The sequence below is a fragment of the Nyctereutes procyonoides genome, unplaced genomic scaffold (genome assembly GCF_905146905.1).
Source record: "Nyctereutes procyonoides isolate TBG_1078 unplaced genomic scaffold, NYPRO_anot_genome, whole genome shotgun sequence".
Classification (NCBI taxonomy): domain Eukaryota; kingdom Metazoa; phylum Chordata; class Mammalia; order Carnivora; family Canidae; genus Nyctereutes; species Nyctereutes procyonoides.
The window spans coordinates 14,096,991-14,114,157 of NW_026575130.1; the positions used below are offsets into that span (position 1 = coordinate 14,096,991).

Genomic DNA, 17,167 nt, shown 5'->3' on the forward strand with positions numbered 1-17,167 from the left:
AATTGTGATGCCACCAGTTTTGGTTTTCTTTTTCAACATTCCTTTGGCTATTTGGGGTCTTTTCTTGTCTCATATAAATTTTAGGATTATTTGTTCCAACTCTGTGAAATAAGTTGATGGTATTTTGATAGGGATTGCATGGAATGTATAGATTGCTCTAGGTAGCATACATATTTTAACAACATGTGTTCTTCTAATCCATGAGCATGGAACGTTTTTCCATTTCTTTGTGTCTTCCTCAGTTTCTTCCATTAGTATTCTTAGTTTTCTGAGTACAGATCCTTTTCCTCTTTGGTTAGGTTTATTTCCAGGTATCTTTGGGTTTGGGTGCAATTGTAAATGGGATCAACTCCTTAATTTCTATTTCTTCTGTATCATTGTTAGTGTATAGAAATGCAACAGATTTCTGCATGTTGATTTTATATCCTGCCATTTTGCTGAATTTCTGTATGAGTTCTAGCAATTTTGGGGTGGAGTCTTTTGGGTTTTCCACATAGAGTATCATGTCATCTGTGCAGAGTGAGAGTATGACTTCTTCTTTGCCAATTTGAATGCCATTTAATTCGTTAGGTTCTCTGATTGCTGAGGCTTGGACTTCTAGTACTATGTTGAACAGGAGTGGTGACAGTGGACATCCCTGTCATGTTCCTGACTTAGGGTGAAAGCTCTCAGTTTTTCTCCATGGAGAATGTTATTTGCTATGGGCTTTTCATATATGGCTTTTATGGTATTGAGTTATGTTCCCTTTATCCTTACACTGTGAAGATTTTTAATCAAGAAAGAATGCTGTACTTTGTTAAATGCTTTTTTTACATCTATTGATTGTATCATATGGTTCTTGTCCTTTCTTTTATTAATGTGGTATAGCGCATTGATTGATTTGTGGATGTTGAACCACTGTGGCAGTCCAGGAATAAACCCGACTTGGTCATGGTTAATAATCCTTTTAATGTACTGTTGGTTCCTATTGGCTAGTATCTTGCTGAGAATTTTGGCATCCATGTTCATCAGGGATATTGGTCTGTAATTCTTTCTGACAAGTCTTTCTTGATTTTGGGATCAAGGTAGTGCTGCCCTCATAGAAAGAGTTTGGAAGTTTTCCTTCCATTTCTATTTTTTGAAACAGTTTCAGAAGAATAGATATAATTCTTCTTTAAATATTTGGTAGAATTCCCCTGGGAAGCCATCTGGCCCTGAATTCATTTTTTTTAAGATTTTATTTATTTATTCATGAGAGACACAGAGAGAGGCAGAGATATAGGCAGAGGGAGAAGCAGGCTCCCTACCAGGAGCCCAACACGGGACTTTAATGCCAGGACCCTGGAATCACGCCCTGAGTTGAAGTCCAACACTCAACCACTGAGCCACCCATGTGTCCCTTGTTGGGAGATTCTTGATTACTCCTTCAATTTCCTTGCTGGTTATCAGTTTGTTCAGGTCTTCTATTTTTTCCTGTTTCAGTTTTGGTATTTTAAACGTCTCTAAGAATGCATCCATTTCTTGTGAATTGCTTAATTTGTTAGCATATAATTGCTCATAATATGTCCTTATAATTATATTTCTTCAGTGTTGGTTGTGATCTCTCCTCTTTCATTCATGATTTTGTTTATTTAGTCCTTTCTCTTTTCTTTTTGATAAGTCTGGCCAGGGGTTTATTGATCTTATTAATTTGTTCAAAGATCAGCTCCTACTTTCATTGATCTGATCTAATGTTCTTTTGGTTTCTATTTCATTTATTTCTGCTCTAATCTTTATGAATTCTCTTTTCCTGCTGGGTTCAGTCTTTATTTGCTGTTCTTTCTCTAGCTCCTTTACATGTAAGGTTAGGCTGTGTATTTGAGATCTTTCTTGTTTCTTGAGAAAGGCTTGTATTGTTATATACATCTCTCTTAAGACTCCCTTTGCAGCATCCCAAAGGTTTTTAATTTTTTTTTAATTTTTTTTTATTTATTTATGATAGAGAGAGAGAGAGAGAGAGGCAGAGACATAGGCAGAGGGAGAAGCAGGCTCCATGCACCTGGAGCCCGACGTGGGATTCGATCCCGGGCCAAAGGCAGGCGCCAAACCGCTGCGCCACCCAGGGATCCCCATCCCAAAGGTTTTGAACAGTTGTGTTTTCATTTTCATTTATTTCCATGAATTTTTAAAATTCTTCACTAATTTCCTAGTTAACTCATTTGCTCTTAAGTAGGATGCTCTTTAGCCTCCGTGAATTTGAGTTCTTTCCAAATTTCCTCTTATGATTGAGTCCCAGTTTCAGAGTATTGTGGTCTGACAATATGTAGGAAATTATCTCAGTCTTTTGATGCCAGTTGAGACCTGATTTGTGACCCAATATGTGGTCCATTGGGGAGAATGTTCCATGTGCACTCAAGAAGAATGTGTATTCTCTTGCTTTAGGATGGAATACTCTGAATAGATCTGTGGAGTCCATCTTGAAAGAAACCCTTGTTTCCTTGTTGATTTTCTGCTTAGATGATCTGTCCGTTGCAGTGAGTAGGGTGTCCCTTACTAGTATTGTATTATTATCAATGTGTTTCTTTAATTTTGTTTTTAATTGGTTTGTATAATTGGCTGCTCCCATGTAATTGTAAATATTTATAGTTGAATAGACCCTTCAATTATAATATAGTGTGCTTCCTCATCTTTTATTACAGTCTTTGGCTTAAAATCTAATTTGTCTGATATAAGGATCACTACTCCATCTTTGTTTCGATGTCCATTAGCATGATAAATGGTTTTCCAGCTCTCACTTTCAATCTGGAGGTGTCTTTGGGTCTAAAATGAGTCTCTTACAGGTAGCATATTGACGGGTCTTGCTTTTTTATCCAATCTGATACCCTGTGTCTTTTGATTGGGGCGTATAACTTATTTACATTCAGAGTAACTATTGAAAGATATGTGTCTAGTGCCATTATGTTACCTATAAAGTCATTGTTTCTGTATATTGTTTCAGTTTCTTTCTGGTCTATATTACTTTTGAGCTCTCTGTTTGCTAAAAACATATCCTTTAGTACTTCTTGCAGGGCTGGTTTAATGTTCACAAATTCTTTTAGTTTCTGTTTGTCCTAGAAGCTTTTTATCTCTCTTTCTATTTGAATGACAGCTTTGCTGGATAAAACACTCTTGGCTGCATATTTTTCTCATTTAGTGCCCTGAATATATTATGCCAGTCCTTTCTGGACAGCCAGGTCTCTGTGGCTAGGTCTGCTGCCAGTCTAATCTTTTCCCCTTTTATGTTAAGGACCTCTTGTCCCAAGCTGCTTTCAGGATTTTCTTTGTCTCTGAAATTTGCAAGCTTCAGTGTTATATATTGAGGTGTCGACCTATTTTTATTGATTTTGAAGGGTATTCCCTGTGCCTCCTGGACTTGAGTGCCTGTTTCCTTTCCCAGATTAGAGATGTTCTCATCTATAATTTGCTTCAATATACTTTTTGCCCCTCCCTCTCTTTCCTCTTCTTCTGGGATCCCAATTATTCTAATATTGTTTTGCTTTATGGTATCACTTATCTCTCGAATATTCCATCCAGTAGTTATCTTTTTCTCAGCTTCTTTATTCTCCATCATTTTGTCTTCTGTATCACTAATTCTCTCTTCTGCCTCATTTATCCTAACAGCTAAAGCCTCCATTTTTTTTTGTATCTCATTAATAGCCTTTTTTATTTCAACTTGATTAGGTTTTAGTTCTCTTATTTCTCCGAAAAGGGGTTCTCTAGTGTCTTGTATGCTTTCTACAAGCCCAGCTAATGTCTTTATAATTGTTATTCTAAATATTTCCAACATCTTATTTATTAGGACATCCTACTTAATCCATACTGATTAGATCCCTAGGAGCCAGTACTGTCTCTTGTTCTCTTTTTTGAGGTGAATTTTGTCCATCTTGTCATTATGTCCAGATAAGAATAGATGAATGAAAGAACAAAATACTAAAATAGCAACAATGACACCAGAGAGATAGACTTTAAACAAATCAGAAGAGACTTGAACTGAAAAAAAAGAAATTAAAATTAAAAAAAAAGAGAGAGAGAGAATATAATCAGATAGGTGAACAGAAGAGAGCAATACACTAGATTCTAGGTATATTTGGGTCTATTTGTTAGAAGAAACTACATCCCAAAATTGTAAAGAAAGAAAAACTTACATATATATACAAAAATAAAATTAAATACAATGAAAGGATAGAATGTAACTGTAAAAATGAAAATTAAATAAGACTTACAAAAAGAGTTGATAAAATAAGAAATTGGTGGAAAAGGAAAAAAATTAAGATTGAAAGATTAAAGAATCTTGAGGGAAAAAAAAAACATGAATTCTATATACTATTTCCCCCTAGCCTGGAGTTTTGCAGTTCTGTGTGATCCTTAAACTTGGTCTGAGCTGGATCTTCTCAGAGAGGGGCCTGTTGTACTAATTCTCATGTGTCTTTGCTCTGGTCGGAATTATATGACCCTTGTCAGGTGACCAGTCTAAGTAAGCAGCTTGGGATTGCACTGTGTGGCTTTTGTTCCCTGAAGACTTTCCATACAGCTTTAGAGGATGAGAATGAAAATGGTAGCCTCCCAGTCTCCAGCCCCAGACCTGAAAGCTCACTCCCCCCCACTCTTCAGTGCACCCTCAAGGAAAAGCAGTCAATCACTCTCATCTCCCTGGCTCGTGTCTGCTCTCTGTGTTCATCTAGCCTGTGACAGCATTTTTTTTCAGGCAGCAACTCCATTTGGAGTCTCCAAACTTTGCAGACTCCTGCAGAGCACACTCACACCACTCCTCCCCTTTGGTGGGGGGTGGGGAGGGAGTGTCCTGGGGGGGTGGAGGTAGGGTAGCAGGGGGGTCTCGCTGCAGTTCTGCCACTTGCTGAGGCCTTGCTTAGAGAGCAGTCACCCAGTGGTGCTATGATTTGTGGTTTATGGCAACCCCTAGCAGAAAGCCCATCCCTGGGCTAACTAATTGTAGCCAGCTTCCAGAACTCTGCTGAACTCAGGCAAGCCTGTTCTTTCTGTGACCCAGGGATTCTGAGACCACACTGTCTCACCTAGCATTCCACCCCTCTTGGCCACCTGAGCACCTTTCAGGTGGGGATGTCCCTCACCAGAACACACTTGTAAAAGTTCCAATTTTGTGCTCTGCTCTATCACTTTCCAGTAGCAGTTTACAGAGGCTCCCTCCCCCTGAAGTTTATTTATCTTTCCCATTTATTGCCTGGGATTAAATTCTCAGCACCTCCTACCTTGCAGAAAGTGGTTACTTTGCTTTTTGTAGAATTACAGCAATTCTTTTCTTAGATTGCTTGTTGAGTTCACAAGTGTTCAGAATGATTTGATAGCTATCTAGCTGAATGCCTGAGACCAGACAAAACTAAGGTCTCCTGCTCCTCTGCCTGGGATGTTTTTCTGAAGAAATCATTAAAAATCAGATATTTGGGGCAGTCTGGGTGGCTCAGCGGTTTAGCGCCTCTTTAGGCGTGATCCTGGAGATCCGGGATCGAGTCCCACATCGGGAGCCTGCTTCTCCCTCTGCCTGTGTCTCTATCTGTGTGTGTGTGTGTGTCTCATGAATAAATAAATAAAATCTTTAAAAAAAAAGTCAGATATTTTGCAAATATGATGGGTGAAAACTGTATTTCATTATTGATCTGATTTGCATTTCTTTATGAGTGAGGCTAATCATCTTTTCCTATGCCTGCTAAACCATTCAAAAGCTTGTGCCCATTTTTTAAAAGATTGTTTTGGTTTTTCTTACTGATTTTCAAGGTTATTAAATTATTTATTTCTCGATATGTATGATGGAAATCAGTTGGTGGCCATTTACTAACTTTAATTTCAAGTTACATCTTTATACATTTGAACTTGACAGGAGCACATGCTATTCTGTTTAATGAAGAAATTATCTGTAGCTGACCTAACTAAATGCAGATATATCATTTTAGACAACCTGGAAACAACTGTTCAAAAAAATTATGCTTAAAATAATGCCATATGGAAAAATAAATGATGGTTATAAAGCTTGAGGTTAAGTATATAATTAAATTCAGTTGAATGAATCTCTGCAAAGGTATCCTAAAGACAGAATTTTCTTGTGAATAAAGAACACTCAGATGAGAGGCTCCCTATAAGGATGTGATTACTAAGTTAGGACAAGTAAAAGTGAATCGTCTTGCTTCAGAGGAGAGACGGATAGTAAGAGCTGCCTGGAGCATTGTCTAGAGAAGGGTATTGAGGACACAGGAAGTGAGCCTAGATGTATTGGGCTTTGAAGGAAAAGAGAAAGTCCCTTTCAAACCCTGCTCTATGTATTAGATGCACACCTGGGTTTGCTGTCTTACAAGAGGTTTGGTTATAAGGCTTATTTCAAGTCTTTTTTCTTTCCTAGCCGCACCTATGTTATTCAATTTTACTTTTTGATTTCAGGTAACCTAACATTTAACAAGGGCAGAGCTATAGAGTCAACTAACTTCCTGGTTATAAATTGGGTACTCATCATCCCTCATTTCTTTTAAGCATTTGATCTTATCAAAACATTTGTTTCCCATGGCTTCACTTTACTTGTGAGCTGAAGCACAGTTATCACCTATCCCTGGTCAGTCTTCTGTGTAATCTCAGCTCTGGACTGAAGGACTGTGCTTCCTCCTTCACTTCTCTCTGTGGACTCACTGCTGTCTGTCTTCAGTCCTCACCTGGGCTGCTGACAACCGTGCCCTGCTCTTTGAAGCACTCAAATCTATTGTCTGCTCCAGTACCAAGGTCACAGTTTTACTTTAGTGAAGCATGCTGCTACATTCAAGTTGTGAACCCTTATCCAACACCTGGGAAGTTTGCCTGGCATTGGCATTTTACAAACTGTTCATTTCTTAATGGTAACAACTTTTTTTCAGCATTATTTTTTTAAAGGTTTTATTTATTTAATCGAGAGAGAGAGAGAGACAGAGGCAGAGACACAGGCAGAGGGAGAAGCAGGCTCCATGCAGGGAGCCCGACGTGGGACTCGATCCAGGGTCTCCAGGATCACGCCCTGGGCTGTAGGCGGCTCTAAACCGCTGAGCCACCGGGCTGCCCTTTTTTCAGCATTAGAAAATTAAATTACCACAACAATAATTTTTAAAAGAAAATTAATTTTATTTTTGAGTATGAAGGTGATATATGCTCATTTTTAAACTTTGGAGGGGAAAAAGTCTGAAAGGAAAGAGGGGCACCTGGGTGGCTCAGTAGGTTGAGCATCTGACTCTTGATCTCGGCTCAGGTCTTAATCTCCGGGTCATGAGTTCAAGCCCCACATTAGGTTCCATGCTGGGTGTGGAGCCTTCTTGAAATTTTAAAAAAAGGAAAGAAATCATTTGCAGTTCCTTCACCTGAAACCAACAGTTCTGTAAACTATTTAAATATTTTCATTTATTCAACAGAAAAACTTAAAAATGCTTATAATAAGATTTTTCAAATTGAACTTTACAGGCAAATGTTTTTCTGTTGTCACCTCTTTTAAAATCCTCAAAAATCACAATCAACTCATTATTTTATACTGTAATGGGTAAAGAGGGAAGGGAACTAATAACTTTTTTTAATCTTTCTTTTTCTAATCAGATTTTGGTAATTAGATTTTTTTAAGATTTTATTTAAATTCCAGTTAGTTAACATATAGTATAATATTATTTTCAGGTCTACAATATAGTGATTCAGCATTTTTATACATAACCTGGTGCTCATCACAAGTGTCTTCCATAATCCCCATCACCTAGTTCAACCATCCCCTCCACACACCTTCCCTCTGGTAGTCACCTATTTGTTCTCTATAGTTAACAGACTGTTTCTTGGTTTACCTCACTCTCCTTTTTTTCCTCTTTGTTCTTTTGTTTCTTAAATTCCACATATAAGTAAAATCATATGGTATTTATCTTTCTCTGACAACTTATCTAGCTTAGCATTATACTCTCTAGCTCCATCCCGTCATTGCAAATAGCAAGATTTCATTCTTTTTCGTGACTGAGTAATACTTTATATACCACATCTTCCTTATCCGCTCATCAGTCAATAGAATTTTGGGTTATTTCCATAATTTGGCTATTGTTGATAATTCTGCTATAAATACTGGGGTGCATTTATCCCTTAAAATCAGTATTTTTGTATCCTTTGAGTAAACACCTAATAGTGCAATTGCTGGAGACATAGGGTAATTCTATTTTTAACTTCTTGAGGAACCTCCATACTGTTTTCCAGAGTGGCTATGCCAATTTACATACACAGCAACAGTGCAGGAGGGTTCCCCTTTCTCCACATCCTTGCCAACATCTGTTGTTTCTTGTATTGTTAATCTTTGCCATTTTGACAGGTGTGAGGTGATATTTTATTGTAGTTTTGATTTGTATTTCCCTGATAATCAGTGAATTGAACATCTTTTCATGTGTCTGTTGGCCATCTGTATGTCTTCTTTGGAAAAATGTCTGTTCATGTCTTCTGCCCATTTCTTAATACATTTTTTTTTGCCAGTCTGTATGGTTCTATGCTAGGCACTACGTGGATATTCTCATTTATGTTCACACACACACACACACACACACACACACACAAAAGCCTTAAAAAGTATTACCGTTTCCATTTTATAGAGACTATAAATCAGAAAGACACAAATAACATGTCCAAAGTCACAAAATTAGAAAGTGGCACTGTGATTTAAGCTCAGGCTTACCTGACTCCCAAGTATACTAATCTGTAATACAACTATAGCATTATTGGGCAGGGCACATTTTTATGTTTTTGCCATCTATTTGAATAACATATACCAAGTATATTAAAAACATAGTGCTGTGCTTCCTAATTTTAAAATTAGTCTCTAAATTCATAAATAATAGGATAAAAAAACAAATAATTAAAGGGAACCACAGCATTTGGGATAGAGCATAAAAGAGTAGTTTTAGGGGCATGTGGTGACTCAGTCAGTTAAGCATATGCCTTCAGCTCAGGTCATGATCTCGGGGTCCTGGGATCAAGCCCCAGGTCAGGGCTCCCTGCTCAGTGGGGAGTCTGCTACTCCTTCTCCCTCTGCTGTTCCCCCTGCTTGTGCTATCTCTGTGGCGCTCTCTCTCTCTCTCTCAAATAAGTAAAATATTTTTAAAAAGAGTAGTTTTAGCAATAGGGAAATCAAGGGAGAGGCTATTGCCTATGGTGAGTGCACATTAGCTACAGGCAGGGAAAGGGAAACTTTGATGACTTCCATTCACAGTAGTCTTTGAAAAACTATAATATGGGTTATAAAAAAGATTGTTTATAAACCAAAACACAGCATTTGGTTCCTCTGCATTTGTCATAATTTTGCCAAAATTGCCTGCAGTCCAACTGATTATTAGGTCAGTGTAATCCCACAACTCAGTGAAAGAACTAAGAACAATTTTTTCATATTTATCTCAAATATACTCACTTTTTGAAAGCCTTTGTCATAATGTTTTATCTATTTTCAAATCCAGTGCTGCTTCTATGACCTTTGTAGTTGTGGGATGGTTTTCCTGACATATTTTGAACCTTCTGAATTTTGAAATGCTCTTCTCTCTGAGAAGGGAAGTATCAGCTTAAGTACATATTGAAGTCATGATAAAACCTCTGTTTCTGATCATTTTCTTCTTTTGTCTATCCCTAAAAGTGATTTATGTTTTTGAAGATTCTTACTACTAGTGTAAACAAATGTGTAAAGTAGCCCTAACATTCAGTGTGGGCAACATAGTCTTCATTCCCCTGTCTCTTTTACACTTAGCCTATTCGATGACTCCATTTTCTTTATAAGCACATTCATTTTATTTTTGATGTTATGAAAAAGCATTAAGAAGATACATTTTGACTCAACCCATTATTAAGTTTTACAGTATATAAGTCCATGTCTGATGTTCAACCAGTCTAAAGTGTTACAATCAAGAAACAAATGGTGACCTTTGTCTACAGTTTAGAGATAAGAACTATTTGATAGAGAAAACTTTTTAGGCCATCTGCTTTCATTGAAGTTCTGAGTACGTGAAATATTTTTGAGGCCTTCCCTTAAATAATTAGTCATGGCAACAAAAGGCTCAGTAACCTAGGAATAATAGAGCTGATTTTTATTCTACACTAACGTGGATATCAACTAAAGTCTGAGTTTTATCTACAGTGTACTCTAAAAGCCAAGTTAAAAAGTAAAATTTAAAGATTTGTAGAAAGGTGTTCACTGGACCCCAGTTTTGGTAGAACTAGTCATTGGCAGTAAATGATAAAGGATCTTGGATGTTATCTAATATAAACCTCTGATTTTACAGACGAGAAAAAATAAGATGCTGAGAGAAAAGTGGCTTGCATTTAGCAGGTGGCAGAATTTGAACCTAAGTTATTATCTGATTCCTTATGATGTAAACATGTAATTCTTTACATGATGTAAGAATAGAACAATATAAGTAAATCAACCAACCCCTTCACATATGCACTCAACATTTATAAGCCAAGAGGAAATAGAATCTTTATCTGAATAAACGTACCAGAATTAATAAGAAAAAAAAAGAAAACAGAGACACAGTGTAATCGTCTTTTGTTAAACTGCTGAAAATAGATATGGAAAACCAGATTCTCAAAGACGTGTAATTATAAATGCAAAAGTGTTGTCCAAAAATATAGATTCTTATTAGTTGATTAGAAAAATTTGTTTAGTATAAAATTTTAGATACTGTAATGAGTACTGCTAAATTGCCCCCCCAAAAAAAGCACCATTAATTTGTTCTAAGAATTAGTGAGTTTCCTTACAGTTGCAGGTACTTAACATTATAAACATTTTTAGTATTTTTTCTAATATGGTGTCCCCCCCAAAACAATGTGGCATATCATTTTAATTTGTGTTTCATTGATTGCTGAATTTTAGCATTTTATATTTTTTGGTGATTTGTGTTTTTTCAGTTGTGAATTACTTGTAGGTATGCATTGCCCATTTTTCTATTAGGTTCTATGCCTTTTTGTTATTGCTTGGATATTGCTCCTTATTCTGTTATACACAGTGCAGATATTTTCTCCTGGTTTGTCATCTTATTGTTCTTTGTTTGCTTATGGTTTCTTTTGCCACACGACATTCTAGTCGTGCTACCCTAATTGTGTCTATCTTTTTTTTAGGGATTTCTCAGTATGTGTTATAAAGTTAGTACTTGTATTAGTTAGGATCTTATGGGGAAAGGGAAATCACCTAGTAACTAGAATAGGGAAAATTTATTATTAACCATACCAGGGGATTAGATAACCAGGGATTGGCTTGTAAGATGTAAAAGACCCCTGAGGAATATAGAAATAGCAACTATAAACTCCTAGGGCTGAGATTGAGCCATGCCCTGGCATCTCTCCACTCCACCCACCTACTCCCACCCCCAGGCCTCAGATTCCAGATCTTGTTAGAAAGCCTTTGTTCACTGGATGGTAGAAAAGACCCCTATGGTGCCTGGCTTGGACAATTTGCTTGAAATCTATACTCCAATGTGCAGGAAATTCACCCTCTAGGGTGCAATCCAACTCCCTTGGGTTGGCTATGAAACTCCCTTGCAGTAAGCTGGGGGCAGTTTCTGGCCACTCGGTGGTGCTGTCTGCCGTGCACTATAGGAGCCCAGCACTGCAGAAGCCACCTGTGTACTGAAGAAACCCAAGTGTGCTACAGGATCCTACTGTGAGGAGCCCTGAAAATCAGGAAGAGCATCTTCCTTGCAGTATCTCTTCAGCACCCTCTACTGACAAAATTTAATATAATGCCAGGTAGCAAAGGAGAAATATTTAAAGGGCTCAGTTTCATTTTCTGCAGAGCCAACACGGGGTAATAAATTAATAAACATAGCACTTTACTATACCTGAATTATATTTTTGTGCATGATTTGAGGTCACCTTAAACTGTTTTTTATAAAGATAAAATGGGAGAGGGGGGGACTTGACGGGATGAGCACTGGGTGTTATGCTATATGTTGGCAAATTGAATTCCAATTTAAAAATTAAAAAATAATAATAAATAAAATAAAAAGATAAAATTGGAAACAACTTAAAGGGCCATCAATAAAGAAATTATTGAATATACTGAAAATTCTATACCATAGATTACTATATAGCGATAATTAGATGTATATCTAGATATATTTACTATTATAAGATGTCTAAATCATATTGTTGAATGAAAATTAACATTTTAAGCTATAAAATAATACTAAGTATTACATATGTACACACATACATATTGTATATTCACAAGTAGAAGTCTTCCTAAGAGGAGTCTAACAGAATTACTAGACTCTTTATCATTATCATCTATTTGCAAACAACTCTAAAGCACCTCATAAAATAACTATTCCAAGATTGGAAATATCTTTATATAATTTTTTGTTTTATTTTAGCCAACCTCTTATTTATCGATGTCACAGAAATAAAGCCTGGCTCAGGTCAAATTGACTCAAATTTCAAATGAGTAAAATTCTTAGAACTTGTAACTTTATATAATAAAAATCTGTGTGGAGTATGTATATGTGTGTTTCTTTTAGGCAGAGGTTGAAAAAATTATCGCAGGTGCCTGGTACATCTTTCAGCCCCTTCTCTTTGGACTGATCGGAGCAGAAGTATCTATTGCATCTCTCAGACCAGAAACTGTAGGTAAGAATTTCCAAGTAGCACTTGCTAAAATTAACTTTTGTTAATACCTTTGGAATCCCTTTGGTAGGTATTTGTCACAATTATATAAAAAGCTAATAATAATCTAAGTGTCTTAGAGTAGTAGGTCAGAAAATAATATTTGTCAATCTCAGGCATAAATTTTATACAATTAATATTATTCATTGTAAAGAAAAGTAACACTGCTAACTACTATCCAAAAAATGCAGGTCTTAAAAGTTTTTTTCAAGGATAAAAATATTCAATTAGACTTGTTCTGATGAAGGGCAAGAATTGTAAAGATAACTCATCAGTTCTATAATATACACCCATGGAACAAAAATGTTTCTTTTTTCATTCATGCATTTATTCATACATTCGAAAGCAATCATATTAAAACTTTTGATTTCATAACACTGCACTTAAAAATTTTTTTGTGTACATGTACTTGTTATTTTCTCCTTTCCACTCATTCCATTTTTGTCCATCTTTACTGGGAATCCCATCTTCTGCTATCTCCTTCTTGATCTCACACATAGATTCTTCCCCTGTCCTCATGTATCTTCAGATATCCATGTGACAGTTTTCTCCTCTTCGGAATTTAAGCAAACTCTAATCTCTCCTGTCTTAAAATAATTTCTTTCCGGGCAGCCTGGGTGGCTTAAGTGGTTTAAGTGCCTGCCTTCATCCCAGGATCCTGGGATCTGGTCCCACATCGGGCTCCCTGCATGGGGCCTGCTTCTTCCTCTGCCTGTGTCTCTGCCTCTCTCTCTCTCTCTGTGTCTATCATGAATAAATAAAATCTTTTAAAAAATAAAAATAAAAAAATAATTTCTTTCCATTCCAACACATGCTACAACATGGATGCACCTGGAGGACATTTGTCACCAAAAGACAAATACTGTATGATTCCATCTATATGAGGTATCCAGGGTAGTCAAATCATAGAGACAGAAAGTAGAATGGTGGTTGCCCGGGACTTGGGAGAGGAGGAAATAGAATGTTCTTTAATAGATCAGTTTTGCAAGATGAAAAAATCTGGAGTTTGGTTACACAAAAATCTGAATGTTTAAGTTAATGCTACTAAAGTGTACACTTAAAAATGGTTAAGATGGTAAATTTTGTTGTGTATATTTTACCATGATTTTATATGTGTATATGTATAAGTATACAAAATCTCCTTTTTTCCATTTAACTTACCCCCTCACCTGCCACACTTCCTCTTTACTCCCCTGTTCAAACTTTTCCAAAAAGGTAATTTTATCTCCCTTTTGCATTTCAACTCTCACTCTCTTCTTCAATACATTTCAGCCTAAAAAAAAAAAAATACATTTCAGCCTAGCCTCTGCCCATCACACAATTGACCCTGCTCTCACCAAGGTTATATTGCTAAATACAATGAATACTTATCAGTCTCTTTTTTTTTTTACTTGAACACCCAGCAGCATTTGATACTATAGACCTCTTTAAAACACATTTTACATTGAATTCTGAAACTTCATATTTTTCAGTGCACTGAGTCCTCACTTACACTACATATAGTTCTTCATCTAAGTTCTTCAAAGCCTTCAATGCTTCTCACTCTATGTTATTTTTCAGAGCTCATCTACACTTAGTAGCTTTGATTATAAACTATATAATTCCAAAATTTTTATTTCTAAATCTATGTACCTAATTGCTGATTGAACATGACCACTTGTAAATCTCACAAAACGTCAAACTCAATATGTTCCAAACTTGTAAATCATCATCTCCCCAAACCTTCAATGCTCCCTCCTGAGAATGGTATCATCTCTTTTGTTTCTTATACTTCAGGCAACAAATACTTTTGAAATGTCCATCCTAGGTGCAATATCCTTCAATAAAAAAACACAACACTCTTCTGTAAAGAAGCCATATTGCAGGTTCACAATAAATCCTCCAGCAGTGTCTATCTGTTGTTTGACTAGCCTTTTGAGCTTAAGAAAGCCATTTATCCTTTTTAAACTTCACTTTTTTTCAGCTGTTAAATAAGAAAAATTACCCGACAGATTGTAAGGATTAAAAGATTAATGAATTCACTTAAAGCTTAATACAGAACCTGGCACACAGTAAACATTTAACAAATATTACTTCTTAGAAAATCACCCTATTCCTTAGCAGTCACCTTAGCTGTGCCATTCTCAGGTTCAGTTTTCTAGTCAGTCCTTATTCTGCCAATCAAGATGAACTGATCTTTCTCAGCAAAGGATTCTAAAGGATGGAATAAAGTAGCTGTGTCAACCTGGCTAATGGGTAGTCAGTGTATACACCAATATGGTGAAACAGGTGTAGACTGCCCGTGTCTATTCTGATTGGTCAGTCCCTCGCCAGTTCTGGCTGATTGCTTCCATACTGGCTAATAAATATTTTTCATATCACCTCGGGTTTATACTCTGTAAAGAATTCTCAACCATTTTGATGAAAATACCAACTTTTTCCTCTTCTGTGATGCCTTATCAGTATGTTCATACTGCACTCACCCTATAGTACTATAGTATTCATTGTTTATATTTCTTTTTTCCTCCAGCTTTGAAGTTTACAGAGGCAAACAAAGTCTGTACATTATACATTTTTGTATACCCAATATCTAGTCCAAATCCTGTCATGCATAGTTATTTAATAAATTCATGTTGAATTAACACACAGAAAAAAGTTTGGTCCTTGCTGTAAAGCATAAGAGAAATAACATTCAAATCTCCTTTATAATATATATCAAATATGTTTAATTAGTTTCTGATTTAATCTAGGAAAAATACCTTCTTTTAAACAAATAGTTTGATATTGCCATTTTAATAAATTATGCCTATTTTTGTCTTCTTAATTTTTTGATATATTTAGATAATTGCAATTGATAGTATTTTGAATCAATAGCCATGAAATTCAGTTTCTCTCTCACTATTTTATTATGTCTAAAAAGAAAGCATTTCTTGCAGGCCTTTGTGTTGGCGTCCTGGGCATTGCAGTATTGATACGAATTTTGACTACCTTTCTGATGGTGTGTTTTGCTGGCTTTAATATAAAGGAAAAGATATTTATTTCTTTTGCATGGCTTCCGAAGGCCACAGTCCAGGTAAAGATGATAGGATGGCTTAGCATTTTAACTCCTATGTCTATATGATACGTTGAAATTTTGAATAAGAGGGCTTATTCAAATTTTTTCCTAATGATTACATTAGGGAAAATTTAATCAAAGTTTGATTTATGAAAAGGTTTATACTAATCTACTCTTTAAAAGTTTTATTTTGGGCATATTGATTTCCTAAATATGATGGCTTATTTAAATTTATCTAGATCATCAGCTTTATTGAAGTCAACAAAAATCTGAGAATTCCCTACACTAACTAGAAATCAGTAGTCACAGGAAGAGTTTGGAATTTTCATCAGTCAGAGCCTTTTAAATCACCCAGAGAAATAGCTGTTAACTCTTTTCATTATAGTCTCTTCCAAAAAGAGAGTGAAACAGAAATAGCATGGACCATCTTAGTATTTGGAGATATTTCAATGTATGATAGATAATCTGTTATGCTTGACTACAGCCTTTATATATAAAGGAGAAAGATTTTTTAAAAACCAGGGAGGGACCCCTGGGTGGCTCAGTGGTTGTGCCTTTGGCTCAGGTAGTGATCCCATGACCCTGAGATCAAGTCCCACATCAGGCTCCCTCCGGGGAGCCTGCTTCTCCCTCTGCCTATGTCTCTGCCTCTCTCTGTGTGTGTCTCTCATGAATAAATAAATAAAATCTTAAAAAAAAAAACTGAGGAAATACATTATTGATTTCCTAGATTATTGGTTGATAATAAATTTTTCAAACTAGCTAAACCTGTTGTCAAATGTATCAATCACATACATAGACCCCAAAATTGTTCACTATAATGAATAAGCATGAACAGATATGTGCTTGAAATTATTAATCATGTATTTGGTAGAATTTCATTACTAATGAAATTAAAACTATATAGATTATTATTTGTTGTAAATGTAGTATATTTCTGATTATATTCTTTATTTTCAAACTAATTATAGCAAACAAGATTTAACTGTCTCCTCCCTGATTATTTTGCAATTGTTTAAACATGCAAATCTCTGTTTCATGAAATGAAAATCAGATTTTTATTTAAAGATTTATTTATTTTGGGGGTGGCAGGGGAAAAAGGAGAGGGAGAAAGAAAATCTCAAGCAGACTCCCCACTGAGTGCAGAGCCCAAGATGGAGCTCAGTCTTGTGACCCTGAGATCATGACCTGAGCTGAAATCAAGAATTGGATGCTTAACCAACTAAGCCACCCAAGCACCCCCAAATCAGATGTTTTTAATTTAGGAAGCTTTAGGGATATTTATGCTCTGTAACTATATGCCAGATTTTGTATGGCTGTGGGCTATGGCATTATTCCAGAGTTGTTTTCATTTCCAACAGACTTTCAAAGAAGTCTGAGACACTGGATAAGAATACCGTGAGGTTAGTAGTACAATAAGTAGAAGAGTTCCTCCCTCGGAGTGCCTTCAGCTTCCTCACTACCTTTGGTAACCTTAGTGGGTAAATA

General features: G+C 36.1%; 1 protein-coding gene across 2 annotated transcripts in view; it reads left to right on the forward strand.

The window, feature by feature from the left end:
• The window catches only part of SLC9B2 (solute carrier family 9 member B2), a 64,152-nt gene that overhangs the window by 39,409 nt on the left and 7,576 nt on the right, over positions 1 to 17,167 (forward strand). Inside the window, exons 11-12 of one of the 2 annotated variants that reach the window (XM_055342337.1) lie at positions 12,501 to 12,609; positions 15,561 to 15,697. In XM_055342337.1, coding sequence (XP_055198312.1) covers positions 12,501 to 12,609; positions 15,561 to 15,697 — 246 coding nt within the window. The remainder of the gene's footprint in view (positions 1 to 12,500; positions 12,610 to 15,560; positions 15,698 to 17,167) is intronic. The other variant, XM_055342338.1, reaches the window with a different exon arrangement.